This window comes from Parasteatoda tepidariorum, chromosome 4 (genome assembly GCF_982258835.1).
Source record: "Parasteatoda tepidariorum strain Cologne lab strain chromosome 4, Ptep-v5.0, whole genome shotgun sequence".
Taxonomy (NCBI): Eukaryota; Metazoa; Arthropoda; class Arachnida; order Araneae; family Theridiidae; genus Parasteatoda; species Parasteatoda tepidariorum.
This window is the reverse complement of record NC_141758.1, coordinates 105,448,830-105,474,913: the sequence shown is the minus strand read 5'-3', so window position 1 is coordinate 105,474,913 and position 26,084 is coordinate 105,448,830. Positions and strand designations below refer to the sequence as shown.

Here is a 26,084-nt window from a genome sequence, read left to right as displayed (position 1 = left end):
AATGAAGGTATGGTCACTCTCTTTCATCAGTGCACAATTTTTTTTAAATATATTTGTTATGGAAATTTTTATTTTTTATACAATGCCTTTTTTAGTGAGCTATGGCTAGACCAAACAATTCTTACAATTGGAAAAAAAACTTTATTTTGCAATTGTTCATCAAATGGGTAAGAGGAGACAGGACTTATGTAGCATTTTCATAAGAAGCTCATTAGTCACATGATAAATACCTTTTAAATTGCTTTTTTCAAAATTAAATGGGAATTACCTAATTTTTCTACATATCAACTATAGTTCGTTCACTAGTTGTCACTTTGCTCCGTCTTTATCACGTGGTATCCGACAATACTATTTCGCTATTTTTGGGAGAAGGATGTGAAGAATCCTGAACATGGTTGATATTTGGTGATCGTAAGACATATATTTATTTTGCTATCTTTATGTGCATTTTTTTAACATTAAATATTTCATAAATTTGATATTTCTCTCTTTTAAGTGAATAGTTTGTCTTTTTTGAGACATTTTGCTCAGAAAACAGCAGTTTTTAAATTTAAAATATATTAAATTAGAGTAATGGCAGATGATAAAGTGAAGTGACTGAAAAAGAATTCACTGTTTGCATTTGGCAAGCATTAAAGGTTGTCTAATTTTCAAGTGCGGAGATGTTTCTCCTCCTACTCCCGCACTGAAATTAACTCTGTGTCCGAAGGGGTGGTGCTAAGTGCAAACTCCTGATGAATGAATTATAACTGAATATTATTTTTCTGTAAGGTTTAACTATCATTGCAAATTAAAAAAAAATTTTTTCTTCCAAGATGATTAAAGTCAAAAGTAGGCAAAAAAAGTACTACATAACAATACAATAACATTTAAAAAAAAGGAAAGCGTTTTAATACATGAATATAATAAATATAAATTGCCAAAGCAATGCAACAAATGATAAACTACTGTCGAATATCCTTCTTTTTTGGTAGTATGCCCAAAAATCTTCCCCGGGTCATTTCTTTTGCTAGAAGAAAGGAAAAGTATGTTATTAGTAAAGAATTAATTCTAACTGGTAATAGGCTAATAATAAGTCAAGCCAAAGCAACAAATTGGTTTAATAAAAGCATCAGAATAAATATAAATTGTTTTGTCGAGAAACATATGAAGATAAAGGGAAATCAAATTTGAATGTAGTATAAAAATAAGGTTGAAAAAACAAAGTATGTAAATAATCTGATGACTAACAATTATTCCAACATGAGTTATCTTGAGCTTGTAGTGTATCTACCACTACAAAAATATAATTCCAATTCACTAGTATATAAAACATGTTAACTTGATTCTATGGTGGGGTACCTTTTCGCAGATGAAGGTTGACATTGTCGATTACCCCTCGCCCCCACACTAACAATTATTCCGACCCGAGTTATTTTGAGCTTTTAAGTCATGGGATTAAACCTAGTAGTACTGACAAGTTCTTAAGTAGTTGATAAAAGAAGTAATTAGAGAAATCATTTTAAAAGTTGCAGTTGAAGCTGAATCTTAAATTCTCATCTGAGGTGAGTTTTTCCTCCCATATTTGAATTTGAATCACCAAATTTTATTTTATGCATTTCAAGGAAAGAGACTAGTCAGCATAGTTTCGAAAAACATATGCATCTAACGAAAGATAAGTTAGGTATTGTTTCTTATACACATAATGGGTAGGTAGGATACTCAATAGGGCTAATGGTTAAGAAGCTATTGAGCAAACACAAAAAATTTTTAATTTATACCAACTTTATACTTTGGCATTCATATTTAGATTTCTTTTCAGCATATTTTTTTGAGATAAGTTATATTTGTTTTATCTGTAAAAAGTACACTTTGTAAACAGATATTACTAGCTAAACAAGTAAGATTCTATTTCTTGTGTAATTTTTAAAAACATTTTTAAATCCAATGAAAGCAAAATTAAGTTGATAACACCACTACAATTACAAGTACTACTGCAAGCACAGATAGTAATTAGTTTTCTAATTATTGTGTACACTAATCATTTAGAAGCTAGAGCTAACCTCTCAAATCATTGCTTTCTTTCTTTCTTTTGCTTTTCTTTTCCTTTTTAGATCAAAAGTTATTTAAGAGAGTACATTGTATCAATTTACAAATTTGTTTTGCACTTGTTAATTCATTTTTATCATAAAATATCCTCACAATTTTAATAAAAATGAGATTATGAACTATTTGTGTTAATGGAACTTAGTAATTCAAAGGTTAAAATACTCGAATTCATTGTCAATTTTTAAGAGTTATTTCCCTCTTCTATTAATTTTAGAGAGTTTAATTTTAAAATGGAGGGATGAATTTCAAAATTGAGATTATGTTAATTACTACTACAAATCTACCAACCTTAAAAGTGCATCAGAAATTCTCACTTTCTTTAAATCAGGGTTAGAAAAAAAAAACATGATTTTTTTACATAAACTGAAAAATACATTAACATTTATAACATAAGGTTATAATAATATATTAGTATTACATAAGGTAATACTAATTTACACTCTAAATTATTTACTTTATAATAGCATTTAATTAATTATAAGGTAAAATCTTAATTTTTTTATATTATTAATAAATATTATCAAAAATAATTACAAAATATAAACATGCTAACATAATAAAAAAGAATAACATCAGATTTTGAATATTAAGAACATAACATGAACATAAGATTTTATACATTACTTCACATTTCAACTTACATATAAATACAAATTTAACTTTAATATGCCATTTCATTCTTCTATTAGAAGGTCTTTACATTAAAACAAAGGAGTTATCAAACCATTTTAGTAAATCATAGTTAGAACAGGTAAAACTTAGGATTTACCAAACTTCAGGCTTTTACAGTTGTTATGGTAAAAACCTTAAGTCTAGTAAATCCTAAGCTTTACCGGTAAAATCTAGCTTTAACCAAAGAGGATAGGTAAAAGTTAAAGTATGCTTTAATAAGATTCTATTTCAGCTTTTTACCATTAATTAGAAGCCTAGGAGTTACTAAGCCATTTCGGTAAATATAAGGTTTTGCTGGTTACACCTAGGAATTACCAGACAGGACAGCTTTTACAGTAACATAAAAAAGTCTAAGGGAAAAAATTAGTTATATCAAACTTAGGTTTAATTTCTTCAAAATAAATAAATCTTGAAGTTCCAGAACAAATCTGAAGAATTGTGATGCACGAGAGGGAGAAAAACAAAAATATCAAAAGATAAACATGTTTTTTTTTATGACAAAAAAGGACATACCTTCTTCTAAACCTAATTGATAAGCTAAATTCTGTAAGTCTCGAACTTTTTCCAATAAAGCAGCAGCAGTTAAACTACCAAAACCTGCAAGAATCAGGAACTTTACAGCAACACAAAACAAAGCAACAACTTGCACAGAAAAAAACGAGTTCTCTAATTCATGTCAAATTAATTAACATTTGCATCTTTAGATCAAAAGAATCTTTTTGTACACCATATATTTAAAAATAAAAATCAAGTTTATATAAACAGATTTAGAAGACCATACCATGCAAAACACTGATGTCTTCATGGTCAAACTCTTTTAGCCATTCTGGTTGATTGGTAGCCTTAGAATCACTCTGTATCTAAAATGAAAATCTACTGGCATCAAAATATCAATAAAAGGCAAAAAATCCATATTTTTAAAATTATATCTTTGTGCCACGTCACAAATTAATTGGTGATGATATTTAAAATGTTCTCTTGATATGCTTTTAAGCCCTTGAGCACATCTAGAATTTATGGCAATTTTGTTCAAAGACTAGGATATAAAGAAAAGGTGATATATATTAGATTTTAAGTGATTTTATCTTACGGTAATCACACTCTAAATCCTCAGTCATAGATTAATTATGCCAATAGTCTAACCCATTTTATATTAATTAAGTTCTCAACATAGAAAGTAGGCATTCATTTGTCATCTAGAATAAGCTCCATTAAGTTAATAATAAAAATATAAAAAGGTTACAATGACCAACTATATTCCATGAACAATTTTCGACTTGAAAACAGTCATAAAACATTTTGTACAGCACTTACAAAATATTATTTTCCACCTATCTTTAATTTCTTCAACTGTAATTACACATGAATTTTTTTATATCTGCACATTTATAATTTTTTCCGTCATTTTGATTTCTTTTTAAATTAATTATCCAACTGTTGGAAAGCAAACACTTTTTCAGTAATATTACTAATTTATAATAATATATAGTAAGCATTAGAGCAAAATTCCGTAGTTTGCCAATGCACATTAAAACAAATTTTGATTAAAATATAGTACTTTAAGTTCTTTTCCAACTCTGAAATAATTTTTAAAAATAATGTGAATCAATTGTTTTAATTATTATTCTTTACAATAATATTATTGAATTTAAAAAAAAAAATATTGCAAATTTTGTTTATTTTTTTTTTAAATGCTAAATATAATATGAATTTTATCCTTTATAATATATAATTTTTTCATTTGCTAGATTTCTTTTTGAAGAAATGCTATTTTTATTTTTTATAACCAACGTTGAACAGTCAACCCAATTTTTGGGTTTACGACTACTAATCTACAATTCCGTAGCTTTGTAACTTTGAACTCAATCCAAATGACAAGGGAACTCCTGGATCAAGTGTTGGGAGAAATTTGTCTTACATCGAGAGGAAGACCATAAGCACCTCCCACAGAAAGGGACTCTAACTATGATCCGTCTACCACTGAGGATATTTCACGACAGCACTGTGGTCGGTGCAAGCAAGGCGAGGATTCGTATCGACCAGCTATCGCTGGAATTCGAACGCGGTTCACCTCATTGGAAGGCAAACGCTCTATCCCCTGAGCTATCGAGGCTCGAAGAAATGCTTTCTAAAAATCAGAGAAAGAAAATCAAAAACCAATTTAGGAAGAAACTTCAAATTTCATATTTTTAAGAGTTAATGCATTTTGTTGGGCATATGTTCAGCTATAAAAATTGCATGAATTAGCAATAAAAATTGACACTCTTACTTGCAAAGGGAAAAAAAAAAGTGAGAAAAAAATTATAACAACAACAGTGAAACTAGATTTTATAATCATTTCAAAATTTTAATAATCAAATAGCTGCACTGGAAAGGGGGAGGAGGAAATGGATGGGAATCTCTAAAAGTTATTTCAATAAATTAGGATAAGATGAAAAGACTTAGAAAAAAAAATTATTTTTTGAATTATTATAATTTAAATATTATCTCTTAACATGCAGGATTTCAAATTGGATCGTCAGCAAAATTTGAAATTTTAAGGAGGAAAAGTTCGCTCCAAAATACTATATGCTGGTTTTTTTAGAGGTATTACTTATCTCTTTTTTGGAAGTTAGTAGAAAAAATTTAAAAGAGGATAAAGAAACAAACTTTTAACCGCTTAAATATCTTAGTGGTCATGATAAATTTCTTTGATTATAATAAACAAATCTTACCATAGCAAGTGATGCAAATTTTGAAACTCCAGGAACTAAAAATGAACAAAAAGAACGAATCAGGTATAAAAAAAAAAAGATTGAATTCATAAATATAAAATATCAAATCATAAAATACATACTTTGTTCTGGCCATAGCTCAGGGGAAGATCTATCCAACATTTCAGAACTCAACAAATTTAAATTCATTTCTTCTGAAACTAAAACAGATAAGTTATTAATAAAATTCAGCAAAATGAAATAAAACAGTTTGACATTTCTTTTATCACAAAACATTAAGCTACACACATTTATATAAATTGTTTATTTTCTATGATGGTAAAAAACAAATTCCTAATAGTTATAATAAATTTTAACAAAAATTCTCTCTTGGGTAGAAAAAGTGACAAAGGTTAAATATATAGAGCAAAGTGATTGTAGCAAGCTAAGCCATGATTTCTGTTGACTTCTAGAATTAATTAAAGAATTAGGGATGCAACGAGTAGTGATTTGGCCGTATACCAAATATAATGCAAAATAGCAACAAAACAGAAAAAATTATTAATAGGTAATTATTATTTTTTTTAATTGAAATAAGTTTAGTCATTAAAAAAAGTTGTAAAGATGAAAAAAAAGAAATAGAAAGAAATCCTCTTAAGACAAAACTTCAATGCTAAAAATAATATCTTCAGGAAAAAAAAATATCCATAAAACAGATGCCTATACGCTTCTAAAAAAGCAGCACCATCATAAAAACATCTATAAAAAACCAAGATTATATACAAAAGCGAAACAAAAATAATAAAAACCAATCTTTATTTTGGAAAGAAAATTTTAAAGCTAAACATCTTAGTTCTCCAATTACTGTATTTTCAAGAAAAAAAGTGAAAATTAAAGTATAATAGATACCCTCGTAATTGCCGCATCACAATGGAAACTCCTGTAAAAGCACAAGTTTTTTTTAAAAAAAAGATAGATAGATACCAAAGCAAAAATCATTAATATTTAAACGAAAAACTTAATGCTAAAAATCTTAATTCAACCTTTTGACATTGACGTATTTTTAGAAAAAAACTGACCATAAAAGAAAATGCTAACGAGCATTTTGCTCTTTAAAAAATGCTGTCATAATGAAAACACTGATAAAAAGAAAAATTTTTTTTTCTCCATAGGTCTTTCAAAACACAAATTAACCCAATTTAGAACTTAACAAATATATGTAAAAACTATTTCTAATAATATATATTAAGAAAAATACAATTATAGATAATTCTTTATTAAATCTATATTTATAATTATAGAAATTTTATAGTTATATATAAAATTTCTCCCAAAAGAACTTAGTTGAAAAATAATTTTCCAAATAATACTTTACCGAATATTCAACCAAATATTCGATGAAAGGGCCAAATATCCGTTACATCCCTATAAAGAACACTTGCACAAAGTGATTCATTGTAGGTGTTTTCTAAAAATGTGTATGAAACAATAACAGCTTTTGAATAAATAAGAAAACCACAACATGATTTATGCTGTTTTTCATGATGGGTATGTATTTATTCAAAATGCTATTACACAGGCACATTAAATTTATGACGCAATTAACAAGAAATTTAATTAAACAATAACGATGATGGCATGTCTTCGGATCATCCTCCGGGATGTTTCCCAGACCGTCGCCAATAGCCCATTGTGCAGCTCTAGTGCGACGTAAAGTAACAACAACAACAATAAAGGTAATAAGCAGCAGACAGTCAACAGCAAGGAGCCAGAAATTATTTGATATTTCAGCTTCACCTCTAGATAACAAGTTAAAGTTTGTGCTGTGTCAATTTCATTTGACTTTAATTTTAAATAGGAAAAGGAACATTAAAAAAATATCATCAGGTCACACCTCAGGAAATAAAAATTAAGTTTAATTTATTAGTTGAGTTAGTTGTTCTCTCTCAAGAAAAAAATTGATTAAAACCTCAATCAAATTTGATTTTAATAAACAAATCTTAATGCTGAGAATAGTTTTTAATTTATTTAACAGCAACTTGGCTGGGCTAACCAGCAATGCTATAACAATGATACAGGCCTCTTGAACTTCTGTAAGATATAATGAAATTAATGGAGAATAAGGAAATTGAAAGTTCATGTTCCGATATTAAATTTTTTCATTCCTAGAGTTGAAAACTCTATAAATTAGCATTCTCCAAATATAGTAAACACTTACGTATTTCCATTGGTGAGTGAGGAGGGGTAACTCCAGTGCTTTCTTCAGATACCTTTTTGGCTGCCATGAAAAACTTTAGCAGGTGTAGAAAGATTATAGATTTTTCAAGATAAACAAACTGAAAAAATATACATTATAATTTATATAAAAGTGAACCCATTAGAAATCTTTGTCAAATCATTGGAAAACAATTCTAAAAATACGTTCAATATGCTAATTTAAACCGAACAGAGATAGTTATAAGAAGGCCACAATCAAAATTTGCATACATTTTATTAATTGAAGTGATTAAAATATGTTAAACGGTTAGATATTTTAATCTTTTCTTACTCATGTTCCTTTCAATTCCATTAATGAGCACTTGAAAAAAAAAAAAAAAGAAGCACAAATTTTTGTAACAGATTTAAGCAAGTTCAAAGTTTTCCTCTGTCATCTGCTTTTAATAAAAGTAGCATAACTTTGTGTATCAAGAACCCAAATTTTTTTAATTATTAAGTTTGATTAGTACACATGAAATCAAAGGACTTTTTAAACTATTCATAAACGAAATCGGTGTAAATTTTTTATAGAAAGTAGCTGATGTTTATTTCTTTAAAATTCCCAAATTTGCTTTGATTCCGAAAAAACTAAAACGACTGAACTTCTTTTTGTGACATTAAGAACGTTGAATTCGGCAACGGGCTTAAACTTCTGAATGATCCTGAAAGCGAACGATAAATGCTCTGGAATCCGTTCGCATACTTTTGCAGTAATCGTTCGATTTGCTCGCTGCTAAATTACTCATTCGTTCATAGACGATCCTCTGCTTCCTGAAAATAAATAAATAAAATCATAATAGTAAATAATCAGGGTGTGAATGATATTTTGAATGAAATTGTTTGAAATGAAGGAATAAAAAAAAAGCTTTTGACTTGTGTCGAAATGAGGGAAAGTATGGCTGCCGAGAAAGTTACTCTCTCCGATGCTCTTTCTAATGTTGATGTACTTGATGAATTACCATTACCTGATCAACAACCTTGCATTGAGGCTCAACCATGTAGCATTGTGTATCATTCAAATTTTGATACTAATTTTGAAGATCGCAATGCTTTCATCACGGGACTTGCTAAGTACATTGAGGAAGCTACAGTGCACGCAGAACTTAATGAAATGCTCGAAGAAGGTGAAGAGCATGCAGTTATGCTCTACACTTGGCGTTGTTGTTCAAGAGCCATTCCTCAGCCAAAGTCTAACGAGCAACCCAATCGCGTTGAAATCTACGAAAAGACTGTTGAGGTGTTGGCACCGGAAGTAAATAAGCTGCTTAATTTCATGTATTTTCAAAGGCGTGCTATCGAAAGGTTCAGCACTGAGGTGAAACGTTTGTGTCACGTTGAAAAAAGGAAAGATTTCGTTTCCGAGGCCTATTTGCTCACCCTCGGTAAGTTTATAAACATGTTTGCCGTGCTGGACGAACTCAAGAACATGAAGTCGAGTGTAAAAAACGACTACGCTACCTATCGCAGAGCCGCGCAATTTTTAAAAGTAATGGCGGATTCTCAAGCATTGCAAGAATCTCAAAATCTCTCGATGTTTCTCGCAACGCAGAACAGAATAAGAGATACTCTTAAAGAAAATTTGGAGAAAATCTCTGGATATGAAGAACTGATGGCTGACGTTGTTAACATAGCTGTACAGATGTATGAATATAAAATGTACATGCTACCCACTGAAAAACACATGCTTGTTAAAGTCATGGGCTTCACACTGTTTTTGCTGGATGGGGAAATCTCAAATATCAATAAAATGGATCAAAAGAAACGCGTTAATATCGCCAAGATTGATAAGATCTTTAAGCAGCTCGAGATGGTACCCCTGTTTGGAGACATGCAAATTGCTCCTTTTAATTACATAAAGCGTAGTCCTCATTACGATCAGTCTCGCTGGCCTCTGGCGAGCTCTAGCTCTCCCAGTCCACAATCAGATTTGCTGCAGCACTTGCCCACCATAAGGGATGAATATGTCCGCTACATCAGCGAGTTGGCTCGACACAACAACGAGGTGACCACGACTGTCAAAGAAACTCCCCGCACTGATTCGGAAAACAAAGAGCTGACCGAAATAGCTCTCCAGGGCTTACAGTTGCTGTCAGATTGGAGCACTCATGTGACTGAATTGTATTCTTGGAAACTCATGCATCCAACAGACCATCATCAGAACAAACAGTGTCCACAGGAAGCTGAAGAATACGAACGGGCCACTCGGTACAACTATAGTGACGAGGAAAAGTTTGGCCTGATTGAAGTGATTGCTATGATCAAAGGTCTGCAAGTGCTCATGAGTCGTATGGAGACGGTTTTTACAGATGCCATACGTAGACACGTTTACGCAGAACTGCAAGAATTTATTCAGGTAACACTCAGAGAACCACTCAGGAAAGCAGTTAAAAACAAAAAGGATTTAATTCGTAGCATAATTCTTGCCGTTCGTGAAACGTGCGCTGATTGGCTTAGAGGTTCAGAACCGCATGAAGATCCAGCTTTGAAAGGTAAAAAAGATCCTGAAAATGGATTCGATATTAAAGTGCCCCGCCGAAATGTTGGCCCATCAAGCACTCAACTGTACATGGTTCGGACTATGCTGGAGTCCTTGATAGCTGATAAGAGCGGAGGTAAGAGGACCTTGAGGAAAGATATTGACGGTCCTTACCTTATCGCGATTGATGTGTTTCATAAGGCATCTTTTTACTGGAACTATTTGTTGAATTTCAGTCAGACTCTGCAAGAATGCTGTGACCTATCAGCTTTGTGGTATCGGGAATTTTACCTCGAAATGACTATGGGGAAGAGGATTCAATTTCCCATTGAAATGTCCCTCCCTTGGATACTGGCCGATCACATATTGAAAACTAAAGATTCATCCATGATGGAGTGTGTATTATATCCTCTTGATTTGTACAATGATAGTGCATACTATGCACTGACAAAGTTTAAGAAACAGTTCCTCTATGATGAAGTTGAGGCAGAAGTTAATTTGTGTTTTGATCAACTTGTATACAAACTATCTGAACAGGTTTTTGCTTACTACAAACACCTGGCCGGTAGCATCCTACTCGATAAAAGATTCCGCGCGGAGTGTGCTAGTTACGGCACATGCTTCCATTACCCCCCTGCGAACCGTTACGAAACTCTTCTGAAGCAGAGGCACGTTCAGCTGTTAGGGCGATCTATTGATTTGAATCGCCTGATCGCTCAGCGAGTGAATGCTGCTTTGCAAAAGTCTTTAGATTTGGCAATCAGTAGATTTGAAGCTGGTGACATTACAGGCATTGTTGAGCTGGAAGGATTAATCAAAGTCAATAAACTGGCCCACAAGCTTCTTGGGAAGTACGTCATTTTGGACGACTTTGACTCAATGCTTCGCGAGGCAAATCACAATGTCTTAGCTCCATATGGTCGTATATGCCTACATGTATTTTGGGAACTGAATTTTGATTTTTTGCCCAATTATTGCTATAATGCAGCTACCAATCGATTCGTGAAAGTAAAAGATATCACGTTCACTCAGCCCGTAGCTCGAGACAAACCGCCGGCTGCTCATCCTAACTATTTCTTTGGTACAAAAGCCTTGAATGTGGCCAACAGCACTATTTATGGCATGTACACCGGTTTCGTCGGATCCCCCCATTTCCGATCCATCTGCCGCCTGTTGGGATATGAAGGAATTGCCGTCGTCATGGAAGAGCTCTTGAAAATAGTTAAAAGCTTGATCCAGGGCACATTGTTGCAGTATACGTCCACCCTAATGAATGTTATGCCTAAAGTGTGCAAGTTGCCCCTTTATGAATATGGATCACCCGGCGTTTTGCACTATTATCAAGCTCAGCTTACCGATATTGTTCAGTATTCCGATGTGAAGACTGAAATGTTTGAAGCCTTTCGGGAAGTGGGGAATGCTATTTTGTTTTGCCTATTGATTGAGCAGAGTTTGTCCCAAGAAGAGGTGTGCGATTTGCTGAATGCTGCTCCATTCCAAAATATACTTCCACGTCCTTACTGTAAAGATGGAGAGAAGCCGGAAACGAAATTAAAGAGACTTGAAGCGAAATATGCCCCCCTGCAGGTTGTTTCAAACGTGGAAAGGCTGGGAACGGGTAAACAAGCTGCCATCGCTCGCGAAGGAGATCTACTCACCAAAGAAAGATTATGTTGTGGCTTGTCTATATTTCAAGTGATACTGACGAAAATTAAATCTTACTTGGATGACCCCATTTGGACAGGAGCGCCACCTATGAACGGCGTCATGAATGTAGATGAATGCACAGAGTTTCATCGCTTGTGGAGTGCTTTACAGTTTGTTTACTGCATTCCTGTTGGAGAAAATGAATTTACAGTTGAAATGCTATTTGGAGAGGGATTAAATTGGGCGGGATGCGCCATGATCATGCTGCTCGGTCAGCAGAAGCGGTTCGAAGCCCTCGATTTTTGTTACCACCTGTTAAAAGTTCAGAGAGTAGACGGAAAAGACGAAGTTGTTAAGGGAATCCCTTTAAAAAGAATGGTGGATCGTATTAGAAGATTTCAAGTTCTAAACAGTCAGATATTTGCTATTTTAAACAAATATTTAAAATCAGGGGAGGCAGACAATATGCCAGTCGAACATGTTCGGTGCTTTCAACCTCCAATTCATCAGTCAATTGCTGCCATAACTGGACAACAAAATATTACCACAATTTACATGAGAACTGATGGAATGTCAAAATAATTTATCATTATTAAGCCAAAGAAATTTTTTACTTAAAAACTTTTGTAATCCTTATATATCTTTTAGCTGTTATGGTAGGTGTTTATTTCATACCTTTTCCATATTATGCATCAAGTAAAGTGAAAACCTGAAGGAAAACATTCTTGAACTTATTTTGATGCTTGGAATTCTCTTCTTAGTAATTTTTTAGAGAATGAAAATGCATTTAATTCTCTGTAAATAAATATATATATATATATATATGTTGGTATGCTCTTCAGTTCTTAAATATGATTTGTAATTAATTTCTATTAACATGATAAAAACTAAATCATGGAATAAGCTCCTGTCATAACAATATTTTTTATATTTAGTTTTCGTTAGATCCTTTACTTTTCTTTGATTTAACCTTCTCTGAAGGACTTGTTCTTCTAAGTTTCATATAAAGAATTTTCCATTTTATGTTTTGTTATAAGTACTGATTAGCTACTTGTTTGTAGTCTTTTTTTTTAACAGTTTTTGTCAATTTTAAGAAATATCTATATATATATTTTTTAAATAATGTACTAACTTGGAAGTAACATTTTTGTTCAAGAATAAAGAAATTATGAATATTTTAAGAAAAGTTAGCTTTCTAGATAGCAACAAAGTAAAAATATTCTTTCTCTGAATGAACATAGCTTTTTTTTTTTTTGGATGCCTGACCCCCAAAATATAGGGCATAAACCGAGCAGTTTGGACCTCTTAATGTTGATATAATTTTTTATGTATTTTGCTATATCCCAGTTTTTTAAGCGAATTGAAAATTTTCTGCACGCAATTATGAAACTGGTTTGTCCAAAAATAATTCCATGCAAAAGATAAATGTTAGTAGATATTTATTATTTTTTTTTATTTAGTTATTAAAAAAATTGAATTTTCAGGTATACAATATTTTGCATCATTTTAAAATACGTAATTTAAATGGCGCAATACAAAATTCAACCAAAATCGGTGGAATAGTTTCTGTGAAATGGAATTTTAAATATACGTATTTTTTTAAACATGATTTCTCAGAAACTATTATTACTATCAGGAACTAACTGAAATTTTATATTTTCCTTGTCTCCCTCGCCCCTTTTAACGATTAAGATTGTGTCCTTGAAACTGAAGATCTGATCATTAGATCAAAATTTATTAAGGGTGATTTCTTCATTTTTTTTTTTTTTTGCGTACTTTACCTACTCACTCACAATGAATTAAAATTGAAACTGTTGCCATACCATTCTATTCTTAAAAAACCTATCTTATTGCCATTGTATGTAAATTGTTAAAATTATGTAGATTTATTATTATATTTTGCATTTATTTATACTGCTGCCCTAAGCGTAAAAGGCATATGTCATAACAAAAAAAAAGCTTTGGGTGTGAGTGTTTTTGTAAATTTTGATTATGCACCCGCTTAATATTATAGGAATTGTTTTTATTTATTATTTAGATATTCTTTATTAATTTAACAGGCTGTTAAAGCAAAATTCTTTAGCTGAGATAAGACCTTTTAGCCTAGCTAAAGTAATATGACTCCGATTGGCGAATGGGCTGTATTTCAACAATATTCCAAGAGATCAATTTTTTGCTAACATAAGTAAAAATATTGATATCTAATTCTTGTAATTAATAGCATAAAATCGCAAAAATACATTTTCAGTATAATTTAAACTTGTAAAAGACTTTGTTAAATATTAGCATTTATTGCGAAATAAGTATTCCATAAATAATATGAGTTTTCGTGTCACAGGATAGTCTTCATTTATACATGGTATCCGCACTCTTGGAAAGTCATGAAAATTCATGGAAAGGCATGAATTTCAGTATTGAACAAAATTTGTCATGAAATGTCATGATTTGTACTATTTTTTAAACAAAATCATGGAAAGTCATGGATTTAGGTCGTCAAAAAATCTCATTTTTGAAATGAAGTCCCCCCCCCTTAATTTCATCGTGTTCCAATTATCTGAATTCCAAACAAAATCACTACTCACAGTCATATATCATTAGAATATAAAATGTCTTTATCATGTTCTTTAAAAATTATGGTGTTCTTTAAAAAAATGAGAGAAAAAACATAATTTCTGGAGCAAATTATCTCTTAAACGTTTATGATTTAAGAATTTTTATTATTTATTAATTTTTTTATCAATTTAAATTTCAAGCCGAAGCAAGCCAATCATTGGCAAATTTTTTTTATTTCAAGATGAGAACAGACAAATAAGGAGTATTTCTTTCCTTTCTGATGAACAAGAAAAGTATCTTTAAAATATAAAAAATTAGCATTTTAATTTTTTTCCCAACTATTTTATTACTTAACTCTTTCTTTAATCTTTTTTTTAAATTTAAAATCTAAATATGAAGATGCAGAGTATAACAGTTTTGGTTATAATTGTCATTTCAATGAATGTTATTATAATGCTTTTTTAAATTTATTGTTACGTTTTTATCGGAGAAAATAGTAACTTCGTTAAGTCATGAAAAATTCTTGGAATTAATCATGGAAAATCATGAAAAGTCAAGAATTTGAAAATCTAAAATGTAGCAGATACCCTATATTTGCAGTGTGAATTTTAATAAATCTTCTAATTTCTTGAATGATTTTCTAATTTTTCTAAACAGCCTTCTTGCTTAAGATTAATGTCAAGTGGCTCCCAAACATTATTAAAAAAAAGAAAATAAAATTATAAAGAGTTGGTATATATATATATTTTTTTTTATTAGGACGGCTGTATAATAATAATAATATTTTCTTATTTATTCCTTTATGTCAAAAGATAATGATTTTTTTTCTTCATGAATGTTATTTCTTGTTTATTTTATTGTTTATTATGAATATTTATATTTTAAATCTGTATAACCAATGTGTGAATTATCAATGAGTCTTCAAGAAGCAATGTATGAAGTTAAATCAATTTTTCTAATTTCACTTCAGATATTTGTAGAGATTCTGAAATAATAAAAATTATTCGAGCCTATTCACTAAGAAGAATTATTTACTTTGGTGTAACGGTTATTTATTTTTAAATGCACTGCTTGCATTTAAATGTAATTAATTATGTAAATTTATATTATTTACATTGTTATAATAACCCATAAGAAACATTTTAAAAAGACATTTGGATAAGTTTACTAAAAAATTATGGTGCTAAGCTCTTTATATATGTATATTAAAAAAAAAAAAAAAATTAGAATTTTATTGTTGAAAAAAAAATAGTTACAATAGTGTATAATTTGCATCATGTCTAATTAACTTACTAAATTTGTAAGAGTTTCACTATGTTATAGCTCCTATGCAGTAATTTTCTTCTCAAAATTTTTAATCAAAATAGTAAATAACATTCAAAATATTCTGCATATGTTGAAGTGGATGTTGAATTCATAAGACATCTATCTTTTTTAAATTTTTGGTTATTTTTAAATGTCCACCATTTTTTTAAGAAAATCGAATTTAAAAAGTTGGAATTTCTGTGCAACCCATTACCGTGTCTTTGGAATCTCTCTCGTTCTTCATTTCATCGAAATACTAATTTTAATTCTGCCTTAATGATGAGTATTAAGTAACTTTTTATTTAATTTCTTCTCACATAGACTAAAGATATTTATTTAACTACTCATAAAAAGGAAATTTACAACATTGTGAAGCATTCGTTTAATTATTTACAGTTTGGACGGGACCACTAAAAATTTTCATTGCAATCGAGGGTTCACTATATCATGGGTTCATTATTGTGAGTTTAGACTCTGCAAATTAATTATTCTAACAAAAGATTCATTGTTGTATGATTCTGTGGGGAGATTAGTTATCGCCAATGTCAATCTTCATCTATGAGAGGGTAGTCCAGCATAGAATTGAGTTAACATGTCTAATATACTTGAGAACTGGAATTGTATTTTTGTAGTGGTAGACACACTACAGTACTTCCCCACCAGAATTATATATATGATAGAATTCGATGAACGGACAGCACTAGTGGATTCATTGCTGTTTTTTGAGAAGCCGAGAGAGCTGTTTTAAGATCACCGTACTTTTTGAGTGCTGATCGTGAGAGCTGTATTAAGTTCATGGTCGTGGTGCCATTAGCAGTCGAGTGTATACGTATGCACGATACGTGTGTGATAGAGACTGAGAAGCAAGAGCGTGAGGAGGACAATATCGGAGTTGCAAGTCAAATGTTCAATGTGGGCGATCCATCGAATTAGGCGTGTTCAAATCGTAGTGGGCGTTTCTGCGAAGGAAGGCGTGTTCATATTCCGTCCCATGGTCACCAATGTGGGGATAGTACTACTAGATCGATTTTAATGAAATTTGATCTGTAGATACAAAACAATATAAGTAACTATACAATACAAAAACAAATAACCATTCAAAAATTGCTATTTTTAGTATCAAAAATCAAAAGTTACATTTTTTATTTCTCATTACCTAAACCAGTCAATTATCGATTTAACTAAACCGAACCATCATTATAATTAGCCAGACAATGCTAGGATTAACTAAACTAGTCAATCCTTGGATGACCTAGGACCGATCAATCCTAGGATTAACTGAACCAGCCTATTGGAGTAACTAAAACAGTCAATCTTAGAATTAGCTAAAACAGTCAATCCTGGGTCTTACCCAAGGCCGGATTTACGTATAAGCTAAATAAGCTGTAGCTTGGGGCCCCGAGATGACAAGGGCCCCCAGATCCTACTTTCCCCCCTCTATTTTTAAAGTTTTATTCGGAGCTGGGGCCCTCAGAAAGCCCAAAATGCATTTTTTTTCTTTTTTACATTGTCGTATATAATAAATATAAATAAATGACGGAATAAAACAAAAAACTTCGTTGTGGTTAGTAGGGAACATATAATCTTTCAAGCAATTTGAGTATTAATAAATTATTTATAAATGAACAATTTTATAGTTTAAAAGGTAAAAAAGTTTTTTTTTGCCCCATCATTCGATCATCAGACTGTTTAATATCTGTTTCTGAGGATCAGAATTCCCTTTTATTTAACTTTAAAATTGTGCAAATGATATATTTAATGCTTTCATGTGATATGCAGCAGTTTTAAATAGCACTTTAAAATATCTAAAAAAAGGACAGAAATTGTCAGTTCAAAAAAAAAAATTAACTAATACTTTAGAATAAGAATTTAAATAACTACACACGTTTGTTTTGCTATCTCACTTTATATAGCATTATTTAGAGTAGACAGTTACGTGTGGGTGTGATGATGACGTAATAAAAGGGGCATACAAAAGAAGCAAATTTCATTTCAATTAAAATCCTCAATATTATATTCTTAAACTCCTCGAAAATGTAGTAAAACAGGTACACAAATTAACTGTCGCAAACAAATTAATATTAAGTAAGAACGAAACAAAAATGATATCGAAATATGCTGAATCACTAATGAGACCGGGATGAAAGACATTGAAACCTATTTGATTGAATAGTATAACTAGAAGGTGTTTCTAAAATTCTGAAATCTATCAGGCTTTAATTTTTTTTTCTTTATCAGTAATTAAAAATAATAAATTCGTTAGATTTCAATATTGGTTCTGTTTTTTCGTTGATTAAATGTTAAACATTAACAGATATTTGTCTTTTAAAACATTTCATTCTAGAATAAGATAATTATTCTACAATTACAATTATCTAAAACTAATTGCTAATTGATATAAAGCTTTAGTGTGTTCCATTGATATGTTGAATGCTCGTTTTGGCAGGATGCCCGGGACAGTTGCTCTTTCACATCCTAGCCACTATAAACCATCAAGAGCAGAGCTGATACTTTAAACCCGTATGACATTTATTCTCTCTGATATTTAATAGACCCTTTAATAAATCCTTAAAAATATAAGCCAAAAATTTACATAAATAAGGACAATTTTTTTTCTTGCACTAAAATTTAACAAATGCTCTTAAAATAATTAAAAAGAAAGCAAAAATAATGAAGAAATATTTTCAATATAAACATCAATTAAATAATATTAGCTTACGAAATGTTCTTTTTATTTTTACAAACAGTATTAATATAACGGCCCTCACCTGCTCCAGGGAATGCTGGATTGGGTTCAAAATGACAAGGCTACGGAGTGGAATATTAGTAGTCGTAAACTCGAAATTGGGTCGGCTGTGCAATGGCTGTTATAAAATAACCTAATAAATTTGGCCGGGATAGCCTGGTTGATAGGGCGTTGGACTCGTGTTCGTGAGAATGGGAGTTTGATTCCAGCCGGCAGAAGAATACCCATGAATAAAATGGTGACTGGTGCATGTTAAATCTGTCGGGGTCACAAAGTCCTCCAAGTTCTCATAACAAATAAATGCCTCTGGGTACTAATTTAGCAGCTCCCTTGTCTTCTGGATTGGGTTCAAAATTACAAGGCCAAGGAGTTGAATATTAGTAGACGCAAACTCGAAATTGGGCCGGCTATGCAAGGACTGTTATAAAATAAACTAATAAATTTGGCCGGGATTGCCTGGTTGATAGGGCGTTGGACTCGTGTTCGTGAGAATGGGAGTTTGAATCCAGCCGGCAGAAGAATACCCATGTATAGAATGGCGACTGGTGCATGTTAAATCTGTTAGGGTCACAAAGTCCTCCAAGTTCTCATAACAAGTAAATACCTCTGGGTACTAATCTAGCAGTTCCTTCGTCTTTTGGATTGGGTTCAAAATAACAAGACTCTATTCTATTCTATATTCTATTCTATTCTATATTCTCTCTATTCTATATTCTATTCTATATTCTATTCTATTCTATATTCTATTCTATTCTATATTCTATTCTATTCTATTCTATATTCTATTCTATTCTATTCTATATTCTATTCTATTCTATATTCTATTCTATATTCTATTCTATATTCTATTCTATATTCTATTCTATGTTCTATTCTATCTATATTCTATTCTGTATTCTATTTCCATATTCTGTTCTATTTCTTTATTCTATTCTATATTCGATTCTATATTCTATTCATTATATTATATTCTATAATCTATTTTATATTCTAAATTCTATTCCATATTCTATTGTATTCTATATTCCATTCTATATTCTATAGAATTCTATTCTATTCTATTTTATTCTATTCTATATTTTATTCTGTTCGATTCTATTCTATTCCATTCTATTCTATATTTTATTCTGTTAGATTCTATTCTATTCCATTCTATTCTATATTTTATTCTAGAATTCTATTCTTTTTTCTATTCTCCTGGAATGTCCCCTAATTTTATATTCCTATTCTATATTCTATTCTATATTCTATTCTGCATTCTATTCTATATTTTATTCTAGAATTCTATTCTTTTTTCTATTCTCCTGGAATGTCCCCTAATTTTATATTCTATTCTATATTCTATTCTATATTCTATTCTATATTCTATTCTATATTCTATTCTATATTCTATTCTATATTCTATTCTATATTCTATTCTATATTCTATTCTATTCTTTATTCTATTCTTTATTCTATTCTTTATTCTATTCTTTATTCTATTCTTTATTCTATTCTTTATTCTATTCTTTATTCTATTCTATATGCAATGCACCATAATCATGGGTCGAGATAGCCTGGTTGGTTGTGTGCACTGGGTCCAAGAGGTCGTGGATTCGATCTTCGCCGGCCGAAAACTCCCCGTGTCGTAAATGGTGACTGTTGCAAATTAAATCTTTCGAGTCACAAAGTCCTCCATGTTCCCATAACAAATCATACCTCTGAGAGTACTAATCCAGGAGTTTTCTTGACTTCTTGCCAAATTACAAGGCGGCGGAGTTGGACATTAATAGTCGTAAACCCAAAATTGGATCGGCTGTTCAACGGCGGTCATAAAAAAATACGCATTGCTCAGCCGTGGTGACTCAAGGGGTAGAGCGTTCGCCTTCCAATGAGGTGAACCGGGTTTGAATCCCAGCCATGGTTGGTTGATACGAATTCCGCATCCGGATTGCGCCGACCACAGTGCCGACGTGAAATATCCTCAGTGGCAAACAGATCATGGGTCAGAGTCTCCTTGCCGTCAGGCTAACCGTGGGAGGTTCTCGTGGTCTTCCTCGCCATGTAGTGCAAATTCGGGTTAGTTCCATCAAGAAAGTCCTCCTCGAAGGCAAAATTTCTCCCAATACTTGATCCAGGAGTTTCTTTGTCTTCTGGATTGGGTTCAAAATTACAAGGCTACGGACTTGAACATTAGAAGTCGTAAATCCAAAAATTGGGTCGACTGTTCAATAACGGTTATAAAATAAAATAAAATAAAACTTACTAAGAGGCTTTGACACTAGGTGGCTATTGGACAGACTGGTTCACTGGTTCACCCCTCCCTCCTTCCCTCTCCTCCTATTTTCAGTTATCACGATATTTTCCCCTATCTTATTATTTTTCGTATTTAATATAATATTATATAATATAATATAATATAATATAATATAATATAATATAATATAATATAATATAATATAATATAATATAATATAATATAATATAATATAATATAATATAATATATATAATTTTAATAATATTTTTTTTAAGTTTCTTCGACGCTTTCTTTTAGAATTATGTTCAATGCAGTTTTCAGTTCCATATAGTTTCCTAACTTAAATGTTGTTAATCTATTTGAAAATCTATGTATAAAGTATAAACTAACGTACTTCCTTTGACTATCTACTCGCTTATGGTGAAAGTATGCGAAGTGTAGCCATAGGTAGAGAGTTCTACTCTACGCCTTCTGTAGCCCATTTCGATTGCCAATATAACTTTAAGAAGTAGAAAGTTGGCGTTATGCAGTCATTCATGGTAGTATGTTTGCTGTTTATTACGAGCACTATCTATTCGGGATAGCTATGTGGTTTGAGCGGGCGTTCAGCCACGGAAGTTCTTTGCTGTGACAAAACTTTTCAATAATTTGATTTTAACAGCTGATAAATAGGGTAAATACAGGCCAAAACCTCATTGTAATCTTAATTGTTTTTCAAAATCTCTATAACAGTCTATACATATTTTTCCCAAAGACCCAAGTAGCATCTAATATTAGGTAACATCAGAAAACCAGTAAAATCTAACATTATCTTGCACTATTTCTAATATTAGAAAAATACAAAATATTGATGTTTGCTCTATATTATATATTATTAGCTTTCTAGACAAGCTAATAGTATATAATATTATTAACTTGTGCGAGCCCAGGACCCGTGCCACAGGTCCTGGGTTCGATCCTCGGGACGGGCAAGGTTGCCTCAGCCTTTCATCCCTTCAGTGGGTCGATTAATGAGTACCAAGCATGCTTGGGAACTAAACACTGGGGGTTCCGTGTTCGGCTGACCACCTAACCGGAACATCTGCTTCTGCACCCCAGAACTCAAGGTCAAGAAAACTGAGATGGGAACAGTAGGCCTTGGCCCTCATTGGGCTGTCACGCCACTGAGTTTAGTTTAGTAAGGGAGAGATTTGAATGGTAGTAGAATAATTTGGAGACTAATAACTCTCTATTCGTATGCCAGTGAAGGCAGAGGAGTGTGATTGTTCTTGTTTCTCAGTGACGCCATCCATGTCCAAGAATTTGACTTTTGTGACACCCATACGTCAAACCTGCTTATAGAGCTTATACATCCATTCATATATTCACAGATCGTTATTTTGACCTAAGTCAGAGCACGATCAATCTCCAATCCAGTTCCCCCAGAGGTATTGAGTTGTTATGGGAACATGGAGGACTTTGTGACTCGACAGATTTAACATGCATCAGTCACCATTTACTACAAGGGAGTCTTCGGCCGGCGGGGTTCGAGCCCACGAACTCTCGGACACGGGCTCAGCGCCCTACCGACCGGGCTATCCCGGCCAATAACTAACAAGTAATTAAACTATTTAAATAGCACAGAGCTTTGAATCAGTGATTGAATCTATGATTTACAGAGGTGGCCTCATGGGTGACTTTTTCATAGATGAAGGTTGACATGGTCGATAACAACTCTTCCCACTTTGGTGACCTTCGGGCGTGATGCGAACATGCCTACCTCGACAGAAACTCCTACTTTGATGTGAAAACGCCTATCTTGACAGTAACGCCCACTTCGATCTGAACACGCCTATTTTGACAGTAACGCCCACTTCGATCCGAACACGCCTATTTCGATGGATGGTCTATATTGAACAGTTGACTTGCTACTTGTGACTGCGACATTCCTTTTCTCAAGCTCGACTTCTTAGTCTCGATCACGTACAGCGTATACACTCGACTGCTAAAGGAAACAAAGGAGCGACCACGACTGCGAACTTAATACAGCTCTCTCGATCAGCACTCAAATAGTACGACGTTCTTAATACAGTTATACCGGTTTCTCACAAAACAGCGATGGATCAACTAGTGGTATCCGTTCATCGACTTCAATCATAGACATAATTCAGGTAGGGAAGTGCTGTAGTGTATTTACCACTACAAATATATAATTCCAATTCAGTAGTATATAAGACATACTAACTCGATTCTATTGTTGGGTACCTTTTTTATAGATGACGGTTGACATTGGGCGTGTTTTAGTAGTTTTGAGCGTGAGGTCAAAATCTAATGATCCAGGGTTCGGTCCTGGGGATATTTGCTGTGACAACAGCTATTATTTTCGATTTTAACATTTAATAAATTAAAGTAAATAAGGTTAGAAACATTTTTATGCTAATTAATTTTTCACAACATTTATGTACAAACTAAACCATATTTTATGCATATATTATATATATTATATAAGATTAACTATGTTAATAATTTAATAATTTAAAAAAAACAAAACAATAATTTTCTAGTGTGTCCTCATATAATATTTACTGTAGGTTTGAAGTTTTCCTTTTTTTTCTTCTTTTTTTTTCTCCATTTTTGACAAAGTTAGAATTTTTTTTAAAATTTTCCTTAAATGTTTCTAGATGCTTATTAGTAGTTTTCGATTTTGGCGTCCTTCACGAAAAGAGCTCCGTACAAATATTACACAAATTTTTTTAACTGTCAACATATGATATTTATTTGTTGCGGGTTGTTTTTTTTTTCTTCTTTATCTGCTTATTGGTATTTTTCAAAAGTTTGTGTCCTGATGTAAAAAAATTTCGAATGAATTTTGCAATGTTTATAAAAATTGTTTAAAGTGTCCGCTGGGTGTATTATTCCACGGAAAGAAGAAATTTCATAAATCATTAGAAACGGCTTACAAGTCGTTTAGCCAGATGATGTAGCCCAGTAGATTAAGTGTGATTGATATTTTTTTTTCTTGTCCTGAAGGTAGTGGCGATCAGTTTTATAATGTCAATTGTAGCAGTTAAGAGCCAGTTTTTCTAAAAAATTTGGTCAAATCAGGGAGACAGTTTTTTTTTACAATCCAGTGTTCTGAGGTGAGAAAGAACTTAGCATGCATCAGTACTGTTTGTGAAAAGAGTGCGCTAAGATCATTTTATGACCATCGTTGAACAGACGACCCAATTTTTGGGCTTACGACTACTAATGTTCAACTACGTAGCCTTGCCATTTTGAACCTGATCCAGAAGACAAGGGAACTATCTCCTCGATCTAGTATTGAGAGAAATTTGCCTTCTTGGAGGACTTTTAGATGGAACTGCGTTACATTGAGAGGAAGACCACGAGAACATCCCACGGTTAGCCTGACGACAAGGGGACTCTGACCCATGATCCGTCTGCCACTGAGGGTATTTAACGTCAGCACTGTGGTCGATGCAAGCCGGACGCGGAATTCGTATCGACCAGACATAAGCTCGGATTCAGACTTGGTTCACCTCATTGGAAGGCGAGCGCTCTATTCCCTGAGCCATCTACTTCTCTCTTACACCAACCACAAAATACTTTAAATCGAAGGTGATTCAAGATTAAAGACACTTCGAAATAAGATGCAAAAATCTACTCGTGCCAACCAAATGTCTGCGAATACCTAATGAGTAGCACCATCACAAGGAAAAAAAAAAATGACGGCTTAAAGTAGTAACAAATTGAACTTTTGAACAACTTTCGATCCAAATTTGTACGAAATTTGCTGGAAAACAAAAACCCGTATCCGAATACAGAAATACATTGTTATGGTTTAAATTGTTTAAAAAGTGTCATTTAGGTCTTTTATGAATTGCTTAAGTTAATACTCTCCTAAGTTCTTAAGTTAATACTATCACAGAAATGTAACAAAATCACTAAAAAAGTTTTCCCCAATTCGCTTCACAAAACGTGAAAGACTATATAAAATAATAAATTATTTCAAGACATTTCTTTAAGTCGCGTTATGCATATACATAACAGCTTTATTTCCCCCAAATATTAAACTAAAATTTTGAGAAATTAGTCATATACACTCTATAACACAAAAGTCGACGCACTACGAAGGAGTTGTCCGATTGAAACGAAAATTGGTGGATAGGAAGACAATGTACAGAATAGTAAATGATTAAAATTTCAGAACAGTTGAATAATTTATTGCAGAGTTACAGTAACAAGTTCTATAAGGTGTTGACCTGCCTCTAGCCTGGATACAAGCTGCCACACGGCGTGGCATAGACCGATAAAGCTCCCGGATGGTCTCTTGCGGTATTTCTTGCCAAATTCGATCCAATTTTCGAACGAGGTCATCAACATTCCGTGCCAGATGCAATCGCCTTCCCATCATATCCTAGACATGCTCGATGGGAGAGAGATCTGGTGATCTGGCATGCCAAGGAAGAGTTTGACAAGCTTGCAGACAGTTCATAGCAACACGTGCCGTATGTGGTCTGGCATTGTCCTGCTGAAACACCAGCCCAGGGTGCTGCTAAAGGAACGGTAGCAAAACAGGTCTTAAGATGTCGTCGACGTACCGCTGTGCAGTAAGTGTACCTCTAATGACGACCAAAGGGGTCCGGCTGTCAAAGGAAATGGCACCCCAGACCATAATGCCTTGTTGAGGGCTGGTGTGGCGCGCAATAGTGAAGGCAGGATTCCCCCTCTGCTCTGTGCGTCTCCAAACACGTCTTCGATGATCGTCAGGACACAGTTGGAAGCGGGATTTGTCGCTAAAGACTATACGTCCCCAGTCGGCATCATTCCAGCCATATCTGTTCAAAACATTCATGCATACGAAATTTCAAAGCAATCGGATGATTGCTTCTTGGGGCGTCGATTTTTTTGTTAAAGAGTGTATTTTGTTACAATGCTTGTGTATACCACACCAAGTCTTACAACAATTAAATATCCATAGTAGTTTTTTAAGCTATCTATAGTAACAATTTAAAAGTTTTAAGTAGTTAAGTGCAAAAAGTACGTAACTGTGTCTGTATTTGTATATATTTGTTTAGGAGTATTGTAGCAAGGTCTCTTTGAGATCCTCAATTCATTTTCGAATAAAGAATAAACTTTATAAAATAGAACAATATTTTAACATTAAACATGTCATAACCGGTCAAATGACCGTTTAAGAACTTTTGCATCGAAAATGCGCTTAGCAACTTATCGTTTTTGCACATTTGACTTCATGACTTTTTCTAACAATTATATACAGTTAATATTCTATTATTATTACTATTTCTCGTATTTTGTTTGTTTCGAATAATATTTCTCGTATACCTATTACTACCACAACCGGTCATTTGACCGGGAGAACAGTTTATTGCTTTAGAAGGTTATTGGATCAGAAATGACGATGTGATGC

The 26,084-nt window shown here is 32.5% G+C and overlaps 2 protein-coding genes across 3 annotated transcripts; one reads left to right on the top strand and one right to left on the bottom strand.

Annotated features, from left to right (window-relative positions):
• Positions 1-863: 863 nt before the first annotated feature.
• Positions 864-8,349, bottom strand: lin-52 (DREAM core complex component lin-52). 2 transcript variants are annotated; one of them, XM_087161874.1, is made up of 8 exons: positions 8,002-8,304; positions 7,672-7,789; positions 6,363-6,393; positions 5,597-5,674; positions 5,475-5,509; positions 3,542-3,620; positions 3,274-3,357; positions 864-1,009 (listed from the first exon to the last, which is right to left on the bottom strand). In XM_087161874.1, exons 4-8 carry the CDS (start codon positions 5,661-5,663, stop codon positions 945-947), a joined length of 330 nt encoding a protein of 109 aa, XP_087018000.1. In that variant the 5' UTR covers positions 5,664-5,674; positions 6,363-6,393; positions 7,672-7,789; positions 8,002-8,304; the 3' UTR covers positions 864-944. The 2 variants fall into 2 exon arrangements, with proteins under 2 accessions (XP_087018000.1, XP_042908378.1); XM_043052444.3 differs by lacking the exon at positions 6,363-6,393 and having other exon boundaries at positions 8,002-8,349.
• A 36-nt stretch (positions 8,350-8,385) lies between these two features.
• Positions 8,386-15,398, top strand: Cyfip (Cytoplasmic FMR1-interacting protein Sra-1). The gene has a single exon (XM_016072416.5). It carries the CDS (start codon positions 8,593-8,595, stop codon positions 12,412-12,414), a length of 3,822 nt encoding a protein of 1,273 aa, XP_015927902.1. The 5' UTR covers positions 8,386-8,592; the 3' UTR covers positions 12,415-15,398.
• The last annotated feature ends 10,686 nt before the right edge of the window (positions 15,399-26,084 follow it).

What these genes read in the sequence shown, in the direction of transcription:
- Cyfip (XM_016072416.5), top strand. Translation starts at nt 8,593, where the DNA reads ATGAGGGAAAGTATGGCTGCCGAGAAAGTTACTCTCTCCGATGCTCTT.
- lin-52 (XM_043052444.3), bottom strand. Translation starts at nt 7,738, where the DNA reads ATGGCAGCCAAAAAGGTATCTGAAGAAAGCACTGGAGTTACCCCTCCT. An exon ending in TGAGCTATGGCCAGAACAAA is followed by an intron (nt 5,510 to 5,596) that starts GTATGTATTTTA and finishes GTTCATTTTTAG; the next exon opens with TTCCTGGAGTTTCAAAATTT. An exon ending in AGACATCAGTGTTTTGCATG is followed by an intron (nt 3,358 to 3,541) that starts GTATGGTCTTCT and finishes TGATTCTTGCAG; the next exon opens with GTTTTGGTAGTTTAACTGCT.